The sequence below is a fragment of the Brachyhypopomus gauderio genome, chromosome 16 (assembly GCF_052324685.1).
Source record: "Brachyhypopomus gauderio isolate BG-103 chromosome 16, BGAUD_0.2, whole genome shotgun sequence".
In the NCBI taxonomy this organism is placed as follows: Eukaryota; Metazoa; Chordata; class Actinopteri; order Gymnotiformes; family Hypopomidae; genus Brachyhypopomus; species Brachyhypopomus gauderio.
The window spans coordinates 3,527,323-3,549,225 of record NC_135226.1 but is presented as its reverse complement, the minus strand read 5'-3'; the positions used below and the strand labels follow the sequence as shown (position 1 = coordinate 3,549,225).

The 21,903-nt window shown below is 42.2% G+C and overlaps 3 protein-coding genes across 3 annotated transcripts; all 3 read left to right on the top strand.

Annotated features, from left to right (window-relative positions):
- The first annotated feature begins 720 nt into the window (after positions 1 to 720).
- LOC143478296 (TOG array regulator of axonemal microtubules protein 1-like) lies at positions 721 to 4,188 on the top strand. Its single transcript, XM_076977260.1, has 3 exons — positions 721 to 973; positions 1,474 to 1,510; positions 4,105 to 4,188. Exons 1-3 carry the CDS (start codon positions 768 to 770, stop codon positions 4,186 to 4,188), a joined length of 327 nt encoding a protein of 108 aa, XP_076833375.1. The 5' UTR covers positions 721 to 767.
- Positions 4,189 to 8,247: 4,059 nt separating this feature from the next.
- On the top strand, positions 8,248 to 12,228 carry LOC143478295 (uncharacterized). Its single transcript, XM_076977259.1, has 7 exons — positions 8,248 to 8,889; positions 9,381 to 9,515; positions 9,797 to 9,889; positions 10,114 to 10,194; positions 10,744 to 10,855; positions 11,802 to 12,051; positions 12,196 to 12,228. Exons 1-7 carry the CDS (start codon positions 8,802 to 8,804, stop codon positions 12,226 to 12,228), a joined length of 792 nt encoding a protein of 263 aa, XP_076833374.1. The 5' UTR covers positions 8,248 to 8,801.
- A 123-nt stretch (positions 12,229 to 12,351) lies between these two features.
- On the top strand, positions 12,352 to 21,414 carry LOC143477957 (uncharacterized). Its single transcript, XM_076976854.1, has 16 exons — positions 12,352 to 12,485; positions 12,730 to 12,864; positions 12,996 to 13,073; positions 13,321 to 13,422; positions 13,974 to 14,117; positions 14,248 to 14,331; positions 14,535 to 14,603; positions 14,721 to 14,938; positions 15,245 to 15,409; positions 15,511 to 15,673; positions 18,867 to 18,974; positions 19,071 to 19,173; positions 20,168 to 20,455; positions 20,786 to 20,858; positions 21,012 to 21,101; positions 21,240 to 21,414. Exons 1-16 carry the CDS (start codon positions 12,405 to 12,407, stop codon positions 21,352 to 21,354), a joined length of 2,016 nt encoding a protein of 671 aa, XP_076832969.1. The 5' UTR covers positions 12,352 to 12,404; the 3' UTR covers positions 21,355 to 21,414.
- The last annotated feature ends 489 nt before the right edge of the window (positions 21,415 to 21,903 follow it).

Sequence of the window (21,903 nt, the reverse complement as noted above, 5' to 3'; positions counted from 1 at the left end):
AGAAAACAATGAAAAAAATAACCCTAACCTTTTATTAGTCTATATTTAAACATTTTATCCAAATATTTAGAATAACCATTCGTAATGACAGCATCTTGCTTACGATTAAGCTTGCTATTTTCTTGTAAAATGAAAACGAAACATTCTTGTTTAAGTACATTTATGTAATTAAGAGAAGATAAAATGTAAATGATCTGTCATCTTTTGGCTGGCAGACACCAACAAAACGAGTAAAGAAATGCATCAGCGTAGCATTCGTAAAGCGTTGGTGCCTGTAAAAAAAAAAAAAGACTCGAAAGGACTTGAAATTCCAAGTTTCAGACTTGGGACTTGACTTGACGGTTGCCTGTCTTGACTCGAGACTTGACTTGAGTTGACTGTCTTTGCTTGAGACTTGACTCGGGACTTGAGGATAAAGACTTGGACTTACTTGAGACTTGCAAAACACTGACTTGGTCCCACCTCTGGTTTCTACAATAAATAGTTAATTGAACAAAAAAAACTTGTAATTTCTTTAAGGGTCAGTGTATCTTTTAATAATATACAAACTAACTGTGATACCGTGATAACCGTGATACCGCGGTATTTTCTGAGACGGTTATCATACCGTGAAAATCTCATACCGTTGCAACCCTACCGCCTACATAACACATTGCAGTGGAGGATTATACTTATTACGATGGCGGTGGCAGTGTTGGATGTGACTAAAACGAGCTTGAACGTCGTCTTTCCTGCAGGTGCTGAACCTGCGCTCTGGCGTGTCCCGCATGGCGGTGGTGTCCTTGAGGGAGTTGTACTCCAGCCTGCAGAAAGGGATGGACCAGGAAGTGGAGGTTACAGCTAAGGTCCTCCTCCACAAAGCAGCGGAGTCCAATGGCTTCATCAGGCAGGACGTGGACACAGCTCTGGACAGCATGGTGCAGAACTGCACCCCCATTCGGAGCATGAACGCCCTTCTCGCTGGAGGACTCTGGTCAGTTAGCCTGCAGTGAGCTTTAAACTGTGGCTTTCAGATAGCAACAACAGTCACAAGAAGCTAACACAGCACTAATTTTGGCTGCTGTTTTTTGCTGCTGTTTTTACCTCTCCATTGTTCTTTCAAAATATTGCCCTGGCCTATATCAATATTTTTAGTTATTTATCCTCTTATATATTATTTTTATTGCGTTCCATCTCCGCTCTGCTGATCCAAACTGCCCTTCACAATGCTTAAAAAATAGGCTAGTTAGCTAGCTCACAGAGGACATACAAACATTTTCTGTTTAAAAAATACAGATGTACACTAACTGGTGCAAACTAAACAATCAAATAGAATATGATCATTTGATTGTGCACTTAGATCATACATAAGGGTATTAAGTTTCTTTATAGAAGCTAAAAGTTGTACTGTGTACATTGATTGGATGGATTAATAGTTATTACCTTCTTTTTTTGAATGCCCTAATTTTTTTCCTGTCGAATTATTCCTGTCAGTCTCCAAGTTGGCACAGGACTCTTCACAAGAAACCAGGTTAGTACTGGGATCAGAACGAGAATTCTACAAAGCTTGTTCAGTTTGCCAGATAGTAATCTTTTGCTGATTCTTTTACTCTCCTAATCTGATACTCTGAAGTCAGCAAATGCTGCTAAATTGTAGAGTAATAGAAGCACTATCGTGTTTTCTACACACAGACGGCCTTGTAAAATTGTACCCTGGTAAGATAAATGGTTGGTGTGCTGTGAGTTACGGGTCCCTCACTCACGGTTCTCTCCTGTTTTGGGGTCTGTTCCTCGTCTCAGGCGCTTGGGCCGGCGTATGCTGCTGTTCCTGTCCTCCCACCACGACTTTGATAAGATGGTGGAAAAGTACGTCCCTGCTAAAGACCTGGCAACCATCAGGGACACTGTCCACACTCTGAAATCCAAGGTAGTGATTCATGTTTGGATACATGATGAGGATTTTTTATCCCATCCACTATGCCCCATGTTTACTCACTAAACAAACTTATTCACAAAACTTTTAGGTGAAACAGACTGCAATAAAAAACCATCTAAACTGTGATGGTAGACATATATTGTAAACAAATACTCGAGTACAGGGCAGTGTGTGGCACCACACATTGTATTTACAGTAGGGCATGCACAGTGTAGTCCCAGACCCAGTAGTTAAAGGACAGAGCATGGTTCAAAATGAACCGGCTTGAATTTCAAATACATTTATCAAAAAACTATTCTTTCAGAAAGTCATTCCACTGATATGCTAAGAGATGCCAGAGATAAAAAAGATAAAAGATTTACCAGAAATACTATAATTCCTATATTAATTAATAATATTTATAATATTGATAATAATCATTCCAGAGAGTTACCATAGTTACCAAATATTGTCACTTTAATTGAATGAAATCTTTCTAGGTTAAGAAAATGCTTCTGTAATAACCCAGTGCTGTCCAGGGTTGATTTATTGATCATTGTTCCTTTTAAATGTTCTTTTTATAGAGCTGGTTAGGGAACTCTACCCCCGCAAGCCACAACTGGTTGAGCAGAAGGTGCTCCCTCTGCTCTGGTAGCTCCTGGGGACCTCCAGCAACAGTGGTACGGTCCACGGGAGGGGTGGAAGCGTGAGGGGGCCACTGTCCACCTATGCCAAGCCCTTCATGCCCACATGGGTCCGGCGCTGCTGGACTGAGCTGCTTCCCAACCTTCCAATATCCGCAAGAGCCTAAGAGAGTTTGTGAAGAACCTCCCGATCACCTGAGAGCTGCCAGCCAGACCTCTAGACCAAAATAAAGCCCAACATGGATTCTACTTGAAGATGGAGATGTTTGTGCATTTCTTACTGTGCCTGCACTCTAAATGAAAGAGAGAGGAAGAAAGTCAAACGTTTTTAACATTTTGAATGAGCAGAAAGCTAAATCCTTAAACTCAGAAGTCCTTTTAAATAAGGAGCACAGATTTTAGTGAATCACATCAGGTTTAACACACCTAGGAGCTCTGCTCTTTTTGCACTTTGAAATACTAACACTTATCATGATAACTGTTGTCATGGTGACTATAGATATATATTGTTCTATTGTTATTTTCTGTTGACATATCCTGAGGTAACTGTGCAGAATGTAATTTATCACATGCACAAGGAACAAAGATCTATAGTCTTTTTGTTGTTTGGTATGTGTAATGTGACTTTTCAATGAAGAGTCTTAAATGGTTGTTTTTAAAAAAGAAAAAGCTATGATTCACAGAATTACTTTTGTACTGTATTGCTAATAAGTGTAATGGCACAGTATTAGCTTAATATATGCTGTATGATGTTGCAGTATGTAATGTACATTTTGCAGATAGATGAACACTCCTTTAATGAGGTACTAACTAATTGATTATGGTCTATGTTATAAGTGGGACCTGTCCTAGACTTTTGCATGACCAGGTATATTGGTGGAGTAAACAGAATATGTTTGTACTTTAGATGTATTTTCATGCACAGATGTTTGAATAACTTTGCATGTAAAACAGATGTATTTTTGGTGAATTGTAACAAGCAAAACATTTGCTGAAATCTAGCATCACACTAACATACATTTATAGTAAATAAAGTCATGCCCAGAGCTGTAATTCTCATTCCGTATTGTGCCAGTCTTAGCTATTTCCATATCTAATGTTCAGTTATATGAAATGTTTTTCAAGATGGGGTAAGACAGATTGATTTTATATATATAATACAATGTTTATTTCTGTAAGCTCTAATGATTACATTTGAACACACACATACACAAGAAGATTCCAGGTGTGTAACAAGTGTACTAAAGAAAAAGATATAGAGACTAATAAAAACCTTAACTACCTAAATTGCAGTGAAGTACTCAAGGCTTTCCAGAGTGTTCAACAAATCAATAAGTCAGCCTTCTCTTGATTATCTCTTGTAAGTAATATAGGATCCTGCATGAGAAACAGTGTGTGGTAAAAGAAAGTTCTGATTTCTCTGTTTGAGAAAAGTTCAGATTTTTTATTTCATAAATTTGTGTGCAACATCTAGAGCGTTTGCAAGCTACAGTGCCAGTAATTTTCCAAATGATCATTTATCTCATGCATAATGAGCATATCTTTGATGGTTTTGTCTCATCTTAGTGGAGGATTCTTGATGAGGCGTGTGGTCTCTGTATCATCCTGGAGAGTTCTCAAGTGTTCAGTATTAGCCACTTTTATTTCTAGGATGGCAAAAGAGAGCCAAAGGAATTCTTGTTGTCTGAACACGTCAAACGAGCAAAATCATGTATGACTTCCTTATGAATTCTGTTCCCATACTTAAGGAATTTTTAAGTGCATTGGTTAAGGATGTTTTTCAGGCCTTCATATTAAAAGTTGTGCTGTAAATAAGTGAGTCTGCAGGTATTTGATGATTAGTATTTAGTATTGACACCATGATTAGTATTTAGTATTTACACATGTCTCTATGTTCAACAGGGGCTGCATTAGTAAGGAGCGTATAATTTTGGCAGTACTGTTACAATGCCTGCTGAAATGCTACCCCCTCATGATCTCAGGTTTGCAATGTCTGACTGACATGTCTTTTGTTTTGGTGACTTATCTAGATATGTAGCTTATACCGTGTAAAGCACATGTCTCTTTTCAGACAACCAAAATATTTTAATACACGTTTTCTTCCGAAACATTTTTTTCAAGCTATGATGAATGAAGCAACAGTTGCAAATGCAAATATAGCTGCAAGCGGCGATTGGCGGGTTCACACGCGACTAGGCATTTTGGCCTCAATAGGCAAAAAGAAGCCCAAAAGGTCCTTTAGACCCAAAAGTGAAAAGAAGCTGTTTCAGTGGAAAAAATGCTTAAATAAATCAATGTGCAAAAAAAGATTCCATTGATGCACTAAAGGCCCAAAAGTTTCAAAATTATTTTTGTATTGGCAAAATGATTTTGATCACAGAACTAAATCACATGCTGAGATCAGCTTTGTGGTGTGTTTGTGTGGTATTTCATGTGAGCAATAGTTTTCAGTCAGTTCTGAAATTTGGCCACTAGATGGAGCCCAAGTACAACCATACTGATATCTCATTAATCTCAGAAATAAAATAGGACATTTTGGTGAATTAAAAGGTTCATTTCTGGTCAGGCAGTGCACTTTTTGTTATGAGATGTAATTGCATTGTTATAGACCTCATTGATCTGAATCATACAAGACCCATTACTTGTCTGTATTCTGCATAACAAGATTGCAGCATGAGTTTAAATGATTTCTAAGGTTTTTGGGTACTGTAGCGCCCCCGATAGGCCAATTTGAAACAGACTTGGCATACCTCACAAGGACATCAGGCTATAAAAGGCTTTCAAATTGGGAGTTGATCGCTTACATGGTTTATGAGTTCTAGCAATATAGGTCATATATGGCATGGCCACAATGATATAGTGGGAAAATGGACCCACCTGAAAATGTAAAAATCCAAAATTTTTAAATCAGTTTTTACCTTTAGAGTCTACAGTTTATGCTCATACCATAATTGGATAACATTCCTAGGAGTTCCTGATTCCTGAGTTCAACCTCCTCCAAACCCCCCTGATACAACATCTACAAAGAAGAAACCAGGAGCTGAAGTGACATTAACACAGTTGTTCTGTAGACGTGTTTCTCCACTTTTTTTCCCGTCTGCGTTTACGAGCACAGTGTGCGCGTTGCATCATCTCCTCCACCCGTCTAACTACACTTCTCCATCCCGGTGGTGGAGCTCACAGTGTTGGTCAGGGCGGAGTGTCTGATGGTGCAGGTGTAGCTGTGTCCAGAATTCCAGCGTTCGGCGCTGAGATTCAGGAAGCTGCTCCGTGAGAACGTGCCATCGGTCTGGCGCCGAGACGCCGTCTGGACCTCGGGACCCGCCATGGTGGTGGCGTCCTCGGACCAGGACAGGGTGGAGTCGCCAGGGTAGAAACTCCGAGCGAGGCACAGCACGCTGGCCACGCCCCCAGAGGGTGGAGCCTGGGAGGGAGCCAGGACCAATAGGGACGGGGGAGACGCGGGACGAGCTGGAGAAAAGGATGAGTGAGTGAGACAGAGAGAGAGATGAGAGAGAGAGACATTAGAGAGGGAGATGAGAGAGGGTTTGAAATAAAATGAACCTTTATTGTCATTACACACTCTACGTGTACATTTGCGCAACGAAATTGGCTTACAGCCCCTCCCCCCTCCCCCCTTGGTGCAAATAGAAAAGTTTTAAATATAAACAGTTTAAATAACAGATTAAGAGCTATGATTAACTATAGAGGGCATGAGCATAAATTATCTAAGCTCTCCTATAAACACACTAAGCTCTGCTATTAACATTTGCAGCATCAATTATTGCACATTGTATTTTAGCAGCATCGGTTATTGCACTTGTCCCTGTAGGCAGACAAAACATCTGCCTACCGATGAACTCTATTGTGTTTGTTTAATAGGGATATGGCCCTGTTATAAAAACTCTATAGTGTTTGTTTAATAGGGATATGGCCCTGTTATAAAAACTCTATAGTGTTTGTTTAATAGGGATATGGCCCTGTTATAAAAACTCTCTCAAACCGTTTGTTCTTGTTTTGAGGTGTAACGTCTGTCCGAGGGCAGCAGTTCAAACATTTTATGTCCTGGAACTGTACTTGATCATTTGGGTTTGGGTTTTTGGCCGCTATCATATTTTACTCTTAGTTCAGGAGCAACCACAACTCTAAATAAACAAGTAATTTATCATGATTTATTAGCTCTCAATAAAGTCACTTTATTGTTGTGAAGATTTAATATGTTTTGCTTTAAGCTGTTTAAACATTTGCTGATTACAGTTATGATTTTATGTTGACAGTTGTGACGTCGGGTGCAGCGTGAAGGACGAGACACAAATCCTTGCTTGACAACAGGCGGCACGTTTAATGGACAACAGATGGCGCTGTATGCGCACGTACAAACTCAACTGGCATTGAATCACGTAATGTCATCTGAGATACACAAGAGGCAAAATTTAATATCTTGAAAAGAAGACTTCAGCAATGTCAATAGGCGCAATATCTGTCCCATCATGTTGTTAGTGGTGAATGTCACTTGTCCATTGTCTCATGTAACGTTTGTGCTGTTTTGCATCACTCTTAAAACACTTGGCTATACTGTCTTTCTATTCTACAGTGCTGTGCATGGTTCAATCTACTAGTTCACTGAGCAACTATAAACTGAATATATTTTAGATTTAAACTTCATTTTCACTTCAGATGAAATGCTTACACATAGGAGTGAAACAGGCCTACTTATATTTATATTATTTTGTTGTTTCCACCACCAACAGAACAATGCAGGTTTTACTTCAACTGCTTCTTGAAGAGTGTTATCAGAATATCTTAATAGGTGTAAGTGTTGCAGCCATATGTTAATAAAGAAGTTAAGATGAAAGATTTGAAAGACAGATTGACAGATTTTAGAAAATGCAGTTTGAAGAATAGCTGAGGTGGACTTTGAGTCATAGAGGTAGATAACAATAGCTCAAACTGTAAAATAAACTCCCATTTGTTTACTATAGGCAAAATAGACTGCTAATGATTCCCACTCAGCTACTCTGCATTTGGCTACCATTGTAAGCTTTGACAACCAATGCCTATGGTTATCACAGCTTACGTGAAGTAAGAGCAAGGATAAAAGATTGAACTTGTGCTGAACTAACTTTTGAACTTGTTCAACAGAACTTTGAACGTGACACTGAACAGAACTCGTGTCATTTTAACCAGTCCTACTCTCAGCTGGTGTGGCGTATCTGTTTTCTTCATAGATCTGTAGCAGTGAGCCCTCACTGTTATCTCGTTAGCCTTACTTTTGCCTGATACTTCCATCAGAAATACAAACATGTTTTAAAAGGCATTTCTAGTACTAGGACAGGTTGGTTCGTTACTAAAAACAACATCACTTCATTAGACTGCCACCTCAGGCTAGCTAGCTAACTAGCGTCAGCCACTTACCTTCAAAATTGCAGAGGTAGGATGAAACGTAGAACTTGAAACCCTTTTCAAGTTTACTCTGTGGCGTTGTACTTGATGCTCTGACAATACGACGCACATCGTTGACGGGAACTCCAAGAGGCACCTTGTGAATTTAGGCTCGGCCATAACATCAGCACTTCCGCATACCAACCGGAAATATAGTAACATCCCTACACCAAACAGTTTCAAATGACAGTAAAATTGACCAATCATATCTTCCCTCTTAGTGGGCGGGCTTAACTGTATGATCATTTCCGCCCGCTGTGGTGACGCTAGCTGACATTAGCTGACGTGCGCGTTGTTTACAAGGACGAACAAGGAGTTGTGGACCTTATTTTGTTGGAACCTTATTTTGCTTAAAAAGTTATCTAGTACATATATTATTGTTTATTGCGTTTCTAAAGCTGTACTGTCTCAGTTTTTTATTTTTTATTTATTGCAGTTAATTAGGAAAGGGGGGTGGGGGAGCGGGCCCACTTTTAATGGTCACGGTTCGCTACTGATATATTATATATACGGTCTCTGGTATGAACCCTTTGGGTACAAGCCAGGCTGCATCAGGTTATTTTAGCAGCCTGGCTGATTTGGTGTTTTGGTTAAAAAAAATAGGAAATTGTGATATGACGTGCTACTCAACTTTGGAATGTTTGGATTAGAATGTTTTGTTGGGAAGGTGGAATGTTTGGATTCAGTTTTGATGCTGAAAAGCTCAGAACAAGTCGCAAGACATTTTGCTCTGTGGATTACTATCAATACAAAACTAACAAATCTCTCTATTTTTTCTAGATCTTTCTCTCTTTCTATTCTTTCTATTTTTCAGGTGGAGAATGAGTTTTTACCCCAGGAGAACCGACCAGCCTAGGCCTAGGCAGGAAGAGAACCACTTCATAGACACACCAGGTTTTACCACTCATGGTGAGAAAAATACATTTTCATATACTGTACATAATTTTATACTTCTATGTAAGACAGTATATTAGTTATTATGAGTATGGATTCCATAGGCTTATTCATAATAATTAAAAGTTAAATATACACATTTATATAGTAGGTTTCTAAGGTTCAGAAAAATAACATGTATATTTATTCTACTGATGACTGTCAAGCTCTGTATTTCATGTGTACATGATAATATAATTAATGGAGCATGGGTTACTTCTTTGATTTCTTTGACTCAGCACAATTTTCATAAATCTTAACATTGTCCATGTGGCCATGGAAAAAGCAAATAAAAATAAACACTTTTAAAAAGAAACATTCTTAAGCATTCTCCCCACATTCTAATGACATCACATGGCACCATAGCCCTTGTTATAATCACTTGTTCATTAGGAAACACTTACAAGGCATTTGAGCCTCACTGGGAGGCGTGCTGGGTTTCACTTTACCTACTGTGGGATTTTCAGGTGTGCCCTACAACCTCCAAGAGACAGTGATCCACACGGATCCCTGTGGACCAGCACCCTTCCCTCACAGAAGGACGGCGGGACCCTCAGATGTCGGCCATGTTAACATCCCTGTAGAAGGACCACTCCACACTGGTACTGTGTAATACTGAAGATTACATGCGTATTCAACAAACCAAATAACCATGCATGATAAAGTAGAAAAAAAACATTTATTACATTTGTTTGTAAGGTCTGGCAGAGGTGCAGAACCATCAGCTTTCTGCACATGACCTGACCAGTTTTATCAGAAAATATGACATGACATATTCTTCAACATTGTAATGAATTCAAATGGCACTGTAGCCCTTCTTATAGACCTGATGATCTTAACAGTACACATTCCTCTGTGCCCTGGGTTGGTGTTTTGCATTTAGGCCCTGACATGGAGAGGCAGAGACATCTTGCTCAGCCCCATGTTCAAGGCGAGGTCCTGAAACAGATGGATCCAGTCAACCTCCAGCCTGCTGGTGGGTACTTGGGTATTTTGGGTATAACGTTGCTTTGTGTGGAATGCTACGGTTGCTATGGACGCTATTATTGCTATGGAATTCTATTATTGGCTAGTTAGTTAGGTTAGCCTAGCGAACGGTACCACGGAGAGTTTAGAGACAATATGGTGAGGTGATCTGTCTACTGCACTGTTATTCGTATAGTACATAATATTTTTCTTAATGTTCATTCAACATGACAGCAGATGCCCTTCGGGGACCAGTTGGAGAGCAGTTGATCCTGGAAGAGGATTGCGATGAGAATTATATCCCATCTGAACAAGGTACATTAGCTGTCGCATACTACCTGTTACAGTTTAGGACCCCGGATAAAACTTTACCAGAGCCGGAGTGGCTAATCGGGAGATTCCGGAGGATTCTCGATGGGCCGGCTCATGTCAATCTCTAGTTTGGGCCGATTGGGATGGAAAAATAATTTTGGGCCGGACTTGGGCATGAAACTCCCGGGCTGAAAAAGTGGCCCACTCCGGCCCTGAACTTTAATATATGTTACTGAAATGGTATAATTTAATATCCACCATTGATAAAGTCTACAAGCTACAACAGTTCCATCATTTAAAAACTAAATTATAACACTGACATAATAACTTAATAATATATAATAATATTATAATATATAATAATTATAATATTAACAACACAGTTCCAGTTGGGACTCCTGTATGTTAGTCCAAGCTATAGCTACACTTTATAACATAGAATCAATCTCCATGCATTATGGACTTAAATATTTGAATTTGTGGGATTTTGTCTTGATTTGAAAATATCATACTTCTTGTCGGTATATTCTTCTTATTTGTATTGCTCCTCAGATATCCATGATTTTGCCAGACAAATTGGCATTGACCCTGAGAGGGAGCCAGAGCTCCTATGGCTGGCCAGAGAGGTGGCTGTAGCCCCACTACCTCCTGAATGGAAACCCTGGTAGGACAAGCTCATTCTCATACAGTCACCCATAATGAAACAGTTTTCTTATCCTTACACACAGAGCAGTGAGCGTTGGTGTGAGTGTTGGTTCCTTTTAGAAAAATCCAAGCATACTCTAATGTGCCCTTAATTGAGGAATGGCTTCCATTCCAAGAACTCTACGTCTCATTCATGCTGGCTCGTTCATTCAGGTTCTCGATTACCTGACGTACCAAGGCCCTTTGTCCCCTATAACTCAGTTATAATTTTAAGTACCATTTATAGAAGTAGGATGCATCAGGACTTTATTGTGAGTGTCATAATGTCACACGGACTCTCTGGAAGCTTGCAAGAAGTGGGCATTAAATCACTTATGACCTAGGTGATTAGATGAGCAAATTAGACAGCCCAACTTTTTTTTAAAGACCATGGAACTGCAAGTCTGGAGAAGACTGAATAATTTGACTGGGAAATAAGATTGGGCAAGAGAAAATATAACAGGCAGAAGAGGATTGTTTTTGAAGTTGGGGAGTTTGATGTGACATGAAAGATCAGACACATTTTAACATATGAAATCATTTTTGGATTCTGTATTCAAATGGTTTGGGGGAAAGTATGTTATAACCTTATTGTCAGGTGTGACAGTGGTGTCAGTACCTTCATAGATAAAACACACAAAGATCCAGGAGATATTTAATGTTAGTTGTCCCCAAAACTAACAATTGCAAAGTATATAATTAATATTTCATCACTCTATGCAGCAGATTTGCTTGTAGACTTGGCCTTCTGGCACTATAAATCTGAGCAATGAGACCCAGAGCACCACTCAGTGTTTCAGATGTTGTCCTGTTGACACCTTTGTGGACAGTCCTGTGCTGGAGAACCTAGGCTTGTCTACATGTCATGTGTTTTTATGTGTGTGTTTATCTATGTGATGAGCTTGTCTCCCTTTCCTACTCTCCAGTCAGGATGTGACTGGAGAAGTTTATTACTTCAACTTCTCCACGGGCCAGTCCACCTGGGACCACCCCTGTGATGAGCACTACCGCCAACTAGTGGTCCAGGAGCGGGAGCGTGCTCATCACGGCCGGACTGCCTCTGCCATCTCAGGCTCCGCCTCCACAGGAACCAGAAAGAACAAGGAGAAGAAGAAGAAGAAGAAAGAGAAGAAGGAGAAAAAAAAGAAGGAACCAGAGGGACTGAAGGCCCCAAGAGTGAGTTTGGATCTGTGTACCCTAAAATGTATTTTGTCACACAGCAGTTATATTTGTCACACTTTCTCTTCCATTCTACACATTCTTGACTGCTGTGTTTCTAATAACACTGAAATGAATTGAACAATTATTTGCTCATCGAAGTATATCAAAAGATTTAGGATAGCAGTCGCCTAAAGTTGAGCAGAAAGGAAAAAGAAAGCTAATTTGTGTGTGCCATTCTGCTAAAGCGCTCTCTCTCTCTCTCTCTCTCTCTCTCTCTCTCTCTCTCTCTCACTCACACACTCACACACTCACTCACTCACTCTATCACTGTCTCTCAGCTGCTGGCTCCTCTGGCTCCACTGAGAGGAATGTGTGACCTTTCAGTTCCTGGACTGCGAGGTTCCCTGGGCAACTTCACAGACCTTCATCCTTTAAAGTCCTCACTAGGGGTAAATGTACGGTCTATATCCTCTAGTAGGGGTGAACATGTACAGTCTATATCCTCAAGTAGGGGAATGAAACCTCATTGTATACTTTTATAAGGTGGTGTAAGAAGAAACCCTACATACGTCACTGGAAGTAAAAGAACACGTCACTCCTCTGCAAAGTTTAGCTTTTACCAAATTGACTTTGAAGTGATGGAGGCCTGAGTTCATGGCAGAGGTGTAGAGCGTATGATGATCTGTATCTTAGGATGTATCCCGAGCAAATTTGCATTCGCTAAGAGGACGACAGCTGGAGAGTCTGGCTCCGCCCATATTTAATCCAGATCTGGAGGTGGATGAAGAGGAGGAGGAGGAAGAGCAGAAGGCGGCGTCTGTCCATGAGGTGAAAACACCTGCTAGAATATAATGATCTGATTTTTAGCTCACTGTCACCTTTGTAGTCTTTACAGTGCAGTAAAGTATGAGGAATGATTTTCTGTATCCGTGTTGCGGTGTGCGTTTGTGTGTACGTAGAGTCTGCTAGGGTCATCAGACCTGTTGCAGAACCTACACGTGGACCTGGACATCCTGAAAGGGGGACTGCAGTATGAGGTGGCCACGATGTTCTTCACTCTCCCTCACTCACACATTATGTTCCCAGCTTTTCACACACATTTATACAGCGCCATCAACATCACTGTGTGTGCTCACGTGATCTTGGTGTTACTGTAGCACCTTGCTCTACCTTTCACACACACACACACACACACACACACACACACACACACACACACACACACAATGATCTTGTGAATGTCTGTACATGCGTGTTCATGCATATGTGTTTGTGTATGAGCAGGACAGTGAAGTCAGTGGCAGTGCTCCTGTGGAGGAGAGATCCGAACCAGAACGCCAAGATCTCGCTCCGTTAAGAGACCACAGCCCTAACCCACCCTTGCAGGTACTCATTAACACTCACACTGCCTCTCTTCCTATATGTCTCTCCCTCCCTCCCTCCCTCTCTCTGTCTGTCTGTCTGTCTTTCTCTACAAACACTATAGCAGTGGTATAAGTGAGGGGACCTCAAAGTTTATTTGAGGTTAGGGTTTTATTTGAGGTCATGCGCCAGTGTTTTTCTTTCAGTGTTTCTTTTTGTCTTCTTCCTTTCCGTCCATCCATCCATTTATCCATTCGTCTGTTAGTCATATACATCCACACATCCTCTTGTTTATCCATCCATCTGTCTATCCATCTATATATGTCATTTCCATTACCTCATTCATTTGTATTGTGCACTAGGCCCCTGGCTCTCTGAGGGTCATGCACACTTCATACAGAAAAGACGAACCATATGTGGGTTCTATAAAACACCCTTTGGTTTCAGTTAAGGTGATGACAATAAATTAAAGACTAAATAAATAAATTAAAGGCAGGGAGAATTCATTTACTCACAGCTCAGTGATCACCTAAGAGGCTGAGCCAATGTGTGTTCATCACACGGTGTGTGTGCAGGAGAGCGTGGAGAGGGAGCGCTTGTTGAGGGCTCATCTGGAGGAGAAGGAGAGGATGCAGGCTACACACTCATCCCAGCTGGAGCAGCTCAGATTACAGCTCGACTCTCAGCTCCAACAAACCCACAAAATACACAAGCAGAAAGTAAGATCCCACACCCACACGATACGCACGCGCAAAAACGCCTCTTCTGCCATACCCAGTCGGGTGTTTATGTGTATAAAGACGGTGAGAGTTGTTTGTATTTGTTTGTTTTTCTTGTGTGTGTGTTTAGGAGTTAGAAGTGCAGAAGATGATGGAGCAACTGGACATGAAATCCAAAGAGCTCAAAACTCAGGAACTGCTACTCCAAACTCAGGTACTTTACCTGTGTTATTTGAGTGTGTGGGTGTGTGTGTGTGTGTGTGTGTGTATGTGGGTGTGCTACTCCAAACTCAGGTACTTTACCTGCTTTATTTGAGTGTGTGTGTGCTACTCCAATGTGCAACTGGTACACTGAGCTCCATTGTATTAGGTGCCCTGATAAAATGATCTGTGTGTGTTCGTACTGTTGGTCTGTAGGCTGCAGATTTGAAGAAGAGGAGACAACAGCTGAGTGAGGAAGAAGATGAAGTTGAGAAGGGGATAGAGGTGCGTGTGAGTGTGTGTATGACCAGGTGTGTGTGTGTGTGTGTTTGTCATTGTGAACTGTTATACTAGGTTGTGTGTGTGTGTGTGTGTGTGTATGTGTGTGTGTGTGTGTCCCAGGCTCTCTCACGTGTCCTGAGAGAACGGGACAGTCTGCGTGCGGAGCTGGACAGACTAAGAGATGAGAGGAGGAGAGAAAGGGAGGAACTGGAAAAAGAGAGAGAGGGAAGGAGGAGGGAGAGGGAGGAGAGCAGAAGGATGATGGAGGAGAGAGAGAAGCTACTGAGCAATACAGTGCTTCTACAGGATAGATGTGATGAACTCCACAGAAGGCTCAGGTAATACACACACACACACACACACACACACCCCCATATACACACTTGGGTAATGTATACGTATACCAACTTTGGTCGATGCGCTGAAGGTTTAGATAATATACACATGCATGCGCATGTGCGGGCGCACACACTCTCACACACACACACACACACACACACACACACACACACACACACACACACACACACACACACACACACTAGCTTTGACCGAGTCAGTACTGGTCTCTGGTGACACAAATGCACGGTACACAGAGTGTGTACAATGTACAGATCTGTGTTGGTGTGGTTTGTGTCTGTCAGCGAGGTGGAGCAGAGAGAGCATGGAGACGATAACCTGGAGAGAAAGAAACAGGAGGAGAGCAAGGAGAAGAGCAGAGAGAAGGAGGGCTCCCTCGGAGTGGAGGAAATGGAACCTCCTCTCTCCCCTGTGCCCACCTCCCACAACAACCACAGCAGCATAGACGAGTATGTGGGGGGTGTGTGTGGGTGGGGAGGGAGGCTGTCCGATTGTATGTATTTATCATATGTTTATATACTCATTTGTAATCTCCTCTCTCTCTCTCTAGCTTGCGGGAGTATATCTCGTGTGAAGGTGTCTCTCTGCAGAGAGCACGACGGTTCTTGGAGAAAGAGACCAGCTGTCTGAGAGCGAGACAGGCAGCACTAAGGACGGCCCACCCCAGCCCGCAGAGGTCCGCTGCAAGAGGTTCTGCTCAGCCTCTCTGCCAGGTCCGTCAAGTCTAGTCAGTTTTATTTATAAAGCGCTTTTTACAAAACATGGTGTCACAAAGCAGCTTCACAAGCGCATGGGTCCAGATCCCTAATGAGCAAGACAGGGGCGAGTGTGGCAGAGACAAACTCCCTAGGTGGATTAGGAAGAAACCTTGGGAGGACCAAGACCCCAAAGGGAAGCCATGCTCCATTGGCCCAGCAACTTTAAGTTCATATTTATAGTCCTGTGTCTATCTGAGCAGTCACAGTCCAATATGGATGCTGGGCCTCAGGTAGGATGCTGGCCGTATTGGCACATGCATCCACGGCATCAGCACATCCACTGGCAACTCAGGGCATCTTCTAGCTGCTTTATGGAATTGTCTTTGTAGAAACATGTAGTCAAGATACAGAATGCAGGTTAAATATGTAAAATCAAATTAAACTTCCATATATATATAGTACACGTGCCAGTGATTTAGCATGTGGCTCCAGCAGGCTTATCCCTAGCAGCATAACTAAAGGGAGGGGCCTGGAGGTGACCACAGGCATGAGGGTACTGAGACATTACTCTGCCTTCGGCTGTAATCTTGTAGTTTTCGGAGCTGAGCGCAATCCTGCGCTTTGAGAGAGCAGCAGGTGAGATGGATTATGGTATGCAGTGAGTTCACGGATATTGTGGAGGACTATTTAATGCTTTATAGGCCAACAGAAGAATTTTTAAATCAGTTTTAGGGGTGCACGATATGGACTAGAATTGCGATGTGCGATAACATTGTTGGATATCCCGATATCGATGTGAACCACGATAAATTAAGATTAAAATACAGAAATGTAGTGTCTCTCTGAACAGCAGCACGTTAATTTGTTTTGTTTTTTACTGTGTAATGAATCCAGAATAATTACAAATATTTTGCAGGTTTATTCAACAATAGATTCAATCTAGGTTTATACTTTCACGAGTGAGCGACTCCGCACACCTCGTTAACCTCCGCGAACGGCGGAAGCGTTTAATCTTGCCGTGTCACATTCTTTGCAGTGTTGTCCGAAACGATATGTATGTTGCTTTGTGTTTCAGGTTTGAAAAGTGCTGGAATTTAGGCTAAAGTATTTGAAAAGGCTTGAAATTGTAACTACTTCGTTTCACAACAAATATCTGTCTGACTGAACAATTCTCTTGTATTACGTTAACAAATACGAGCCTCTTGTAATTCCAGGACGAAACATGAGAGAACGTGAAGACGTTAAGATTGGGCGTTTTGAAAATAAATATCCATTAAATAATGTGATAAAAAAGCGAATTATTTCGAATCATTTAGAGTATATGTATAAATATTTTATTCAATAACGTGCTGGGAATTATTGAAATGGACCTTGAAAGTGACATACAAGTGCTTGAATTCCACCTTGTATAGGTGTATGAACCCTGCAAACATGACTGTTCTCATTGCGCCGAGACGCGGCGCGCGCGAACTTTAAATAAATAATAACATTAAATAATGTGATAAAAAAGCGAATTATTTCGAATCATTTAGAGTATATGTATAAATATTTAATTCAATAACGTGCTGGGAATTATTGAAATGGACCTTGAAAGTGACGTACAAGTGCTTGAATTCCACCTTGTATAGGTGTATGAACCCTGCAAACATGACTGTTCTCATTGCGCCGAGACGCGGCGCGCGCGAACTTACAAAATTCGAGAGGTGCACGACCTCGTGAATCGACAGCGCGCGAGGCAATTGCACACGGGCGAAGCCACCGCGATTACGTTATTTTCGCCTCCCGGACCCTCGCGCCGCATCAAGTGTAAACCAGGCTTAAACCAAATCGCGTGTCTGATGAGCGTGTTCACCCCACTCCAGGGTTGCCAGGTCCTACAAAAGTTTTCCGCACAAAATCTGCGAGTGTAAGTTGTCGGCGGGGTGGGGGTTGCGAGTGTGAAATGGAGACAAATTAAGTATTATATCGCGATTGATTCTTAGTGTTGACTTGTAACTTCCGCAGTAGCCCAACTCAAAAGTAGCCCAAAAAACCGCACCCTGCGGCCCCAGAATTTTTACCCGCGGCTGGATTTTCAAACAAGCCCAATTTGGCGTGAAAACCGCGAACCTGGCAACTCTGCCTCACTCTGCCTCTTGCCTACTTACGTCACGTGATCATAGTCTGCAGCGCGAATAGCTCCCTCTATTGCTGGACGAGGATAACGCAATTTGAGTTTGCTGTTATTCAAGGAGTTATCGTGGCTCTTTCGATGTGTTTATCGTGAAACTTCACATCGCGATAACGATAAAAATACGATTAATCGTGCAGCCCTAATCAGTTTGATATTTAACCAGGAGCCAGTGCAACGCTGAGAGAGTAGGACTAATGTGATGCACTTCTCAAGGCCTAGTTAGGACTCTGGCTCTTGGATTCAAATTGGAATGCAGCAAGTTGGACTTTCTTCATGGACTGTTTAGAGCATCCAGTTAAAAGACAGTTACAGTATTCCAATCTTGATGAGATTGTGGACCAGTTTCTCTGCATCTGATACCGAACGTACATGTCTCAGCTTGGCAATATTACATGAAGTTGCAAAGGCAGCATTAGTGACATTGCATATGTGTGTGAAAAATGAAAGATCCAAATCACTAGAGACACCTAAACTTTTAGCAGGAGATTCAGGTGTTACTGAAAAGCCATCTAGTGTAATAAGAAGATTCGACCAATTGCTTCTTGCAGTCTTGGATCCAAGAAGTAACACCTCAGTCTTATCAGAATTTAGAAGAAGAAAATTAGACACCATCCAGTTCTTTATTTCTTGGATGCAGTTCTCAGTTTTGGTAGTAGTATTGACATCATCCAAATTAGAAGATATATATAACCGAGTATCATCTGCATAGCAATGGAAGCTAATACCATGCCTACAAATGCTTGCTAGCATATATAATAGAATAACATGGGACCCAATACAGATCCTTATGAGCATTCATTATTTTCAAGTACAAATTGGTAACGATTGTTCAGGTAGGATTTGAACCAGGAGAGTGATTGACCTTTATCTGAGAATATTAAGAGATTGTTAACTACTTTAGACGGTTTCAGTGCCGTGGTGGGTCTAAGCACGTTAGGTCTTGCAGTGCCTACAGCCATGTAGCCAGGTCAGATGGGAGAGAGTAGGAAGCATGAGTGTAGTTCCTCTTAGATGTTCTGCTCCGCTGTGCTGTAGGAGGTGAGTGAGCTGGAGAAGCTGAGGGAGACGGTCCAGAAGGACCACACGCTCCTGAGAAAGAAGGAGGAGAGACTCGGCCAGCTGGAGACCTCACTGGCAGAGGAGGTAACACACACACACACACACACGTATGCCTGCACCCACACACTTACGTACAAACCCACATTAATACCTACCTGGGCTTTACAATGTTTTTCTCAGCTGTCATGTGATGAAGGCGAGCGGCTGGTGGGAGATCGGAGAGTCTCATTTGATGTCAGAGACTCAGAGACGAGCAGAGACGAGTATGGCCAAGAGGAGACGAGTGAGAGACACACTCCATGTGCATGCACAAAACACACACACGGGCAGACATTTTGAGAAGGCACTAATTTTGGTTTTCACAAAGTTTACTACCACAGTTTTTTTTTAGGGTGGCAATGTGTATTGATTCTAGATTGTGAAGAGTGATTAGATGAATTGCAATTAATTGCAAAGTCATTCCCTGTGATGAAAATGATTTTCTCACAAAAATTACTGCATTCCAGCTTCTCCATTTCAGCCCTACAAAATGGCATAAGATAATTTCAGTGTTGATCTCGTTAGTTCAGGAGAAAAAAAGTTAATGAGGATAAGACAGCTGACATCAATCTGTCATGATGATTAGAAGAGAAGACTGGTTGCTTTAAAAGGGTAGTGGTGCTTTTACGTTTTCTCCTGTTAACTATGGTCACCTCCAAGGAAACACGTTCAGTCATCATTGCATCAAAAGGGTTTCACAGGCAAGGACAGTGCGGCTTGTACGATGCACCCCAATCAACCATTTATCTAGTCACTAAGGACTTTGGGGAGAGTGCTTCAGTTGCATGAAGGACGCTTCAGGGAGCGTCTCCTACAGGAGCGTCTCCTACAGTAGTGTCTCCTACAGGAGCGTCTCCTACAGAGGAGGCAGCTATGAGCCTCCTCACACCATCAAAGTGTGGGGTCACTCCCAATGTTGCCTAAGCAAAGCACAGCCATGAATAAGGGAAGGTATCAAAACATCCTTCCAGAACAACTTCTCCCAATGATTCAGGAGCAGTTTAGCAGCAATGAACAATTATAGACTGTTAATAATTGTACTTCATTATATCACATAAACATTTGACAAAAGGTTCTTAAAAAAATAAACTGAGGAAGCAAACTGTGAAAACTAAAAATTTGCCCACAACTGTAAGCAGCTCTAGAGTCCACTCTGGTCTTGTTGATTCATAGTTGTCTGATGTTTTTATCTCTCTAGCAGTAATACACCCAAACCCTGGTCTTCCTCTCTGTTTCAGCACATGCAGTGCCAGTGAAAGTGCAGCAGTTAGCAGAGTCCCTGCAGCAGATCTCTGGCCAGCTGAACACGGTGCTGGGTGCACTGGGATCTCTCACTGGGAGGACCGTCCAGCCCCTCCCTCGGCCACCTCCGTCCTCCTCCTTCCCTCCTGCCCCATCCTGGGCATGGACACCAAGTCCCGCCTCCTCTTCATTGGCCAATCAGAACAGTTTCTTACACTGTTCTGTCCCAAAAACACACGGGTCTGACCTTCATTTGAACTCCCACTGGAGCAAACTCTTCCCTGGTACGTAGAGACAGACACACCCCAAACATTAGCAGTGATGAGCAGTGGTCACCTCAGTGGGCTGCAGTGATTTTCACTAATGCTTCATTTCTTCATCACTCGTAAAACCTTAAATACAAATAGAAACTTCTGCCTCTCCCTCAAGCACAAACCAGTCACTGCTGGATTTATAGCCTTTTTTGCATAGTTGATGACCTCCATTGATTTTCTGTGCTTGGATAATGCCGATCATTTCCAGTGCAAGTGTGGTGCAGTGTAGAGACCTGCTGTGTCAAATTAGCTTCAGAAATCTAAATCGCACTACCCGTATTAAGACTGCTCTGATTTTAGGAGTTTCCATGGATACCAGTGCCCGCTATCCCATGAGGGCTACCAGAGCATATTGTGGATACACTCCAGCAAGGTAACTACACACACTTGCACACCAGTGCAGGCTCGGTCACAATCTCTCACTCTCACTCACAGGGTCAGTGCTGCTGTTGATTTTGAAAGGAAAATTGATGAACTCATACAGTGCTTTTCCATTATGTGTGTGTGTGTGTGTGTGGGTGTGTAGTCACTCCTCTGAGCTAGATGGCCAGAGGCTGCAGAGATTTATTGAAGACAACAAAAGGTGGCTGGAATCACAACGCAAAGACCCAAATGTGTATCCTTTCACAATCTCTCGTTCCCCCTCAGCTTATACACATGTACGTATCACACACAAACCAGTACGGGAACAGAATGCATCATATTTTCACACACACTCTCTTGCACCCTTGTACTCTCCTGAACCTCTGCCCAGGCCTCTCTTCACACGCTACCCAGCTGCCCCACCCACCAATGGGCTGGTCCAGCTCGGCCTGGACGAGAACAATCAGATCAAGGTCTACCATTACCGAAGAGGCACAACCCACTGATGTCCATGTATGTCCAGTGCAAACATCAGTGGATAGACAGAATACAAACATGCCATCAGCATGTACACATTACAGGTGATGTTGCTGACAAAGTCAAGTCAGATTTAGCATAGTACTTTTAAATTCCTTTTTGATAAAAACATTATCTAATTGAAATTCAGATGGCATATCTAACTGTAATTAGTGATTAAGGTATTTCCGCCTACATAACACATTGCAGTGGAGGATTATACTTATTACGATGGCGGTGGCAGTGTTGGATGTGACTAAAACGAGCTTGAACGTCGTCTTTCCTGCAGGTGCTGAACCTGCGCTCTGGCGTGTCCCGCATGGCGGTGGTGTCCTTGAGGGAGTTGTACTCCAGCCTGCAGAAAGGGATGGACCAGGAAGTGGAGGTTACAGCTAAGGTCCTCCTCCACAAAGCAGCGGAGTCCAATGGCTTCATCAGGCAGGACGTGGACACAGCTCTGGACAGCATGGTGCAGAACTGCACCCCCATTCGGAGCATGAACGCCCTTCTCGCTGGAGGACTCTGGTCAGTTAGCCTGC

Coding starts and splice junctions, on each gene's coding strand:
- LOC143477957 (XM_076976854.1), top strand. CDS start 12,405: ATGTGTGACCTTTCAGTTCCTGGACTGCGAGGTTCCCTGGGCAACTTC. Junction 12,486..12,729: donor CTTTAAAGTCCTCACTAGGG/GTAAATGTACGG, acceptor TCTGTATCTTAG/GATGTATCCCGAGCAAATTT. Junction 20,456..20,785: donor CTGGAGCAAACTCTTCCCTG/GTACGTAGAGAC, acceptor CTCTGATTTTAG/GAGTTTCCATGGATACCAGT.
- LOC143478295 (XM_076977259.1), top strand. CDS start 8,802: ATGAGTTTTTACCCCAGGAGAACCGACCAGCCTAGGCCTAGGCAGGAA. Junction 9,890..10,113: donor AGTCAACCTCCAGCCTGCTG/GTGGGTACTTGG, acceptor TCAACATGACAG/CAGATGCCCTTCGGGGACCA. Junction 10,856..11,801: donor CCTCCTGAATGGAAACCCTG/GTAGGACAAGCT, acceptor CCTACTCTCCAG/TCAGGATGTGACTGGAGAAG.
- LOC143478296 (XM_076977260.1), top strand. CDS start 768: ATGGCGGTGGTGTCCTTGAGGGAGTTGTACTCCAGCCTGCAGAAAGGG. Junction 974..1,473: donor CTTCTCGCTGGAGGACTCTG/GTCAGTTAGCCT, acceptor TATTCCTGTCAG/TCTCCAAGTTGGCACAGGAC. Junction 1,511..4,104: donor GACTCTTCACAAGAAACCAG/GTTAGTACTGGG, acceptor GTCTCATCTTAG/TGGAGGATTCTTGATGAGGC.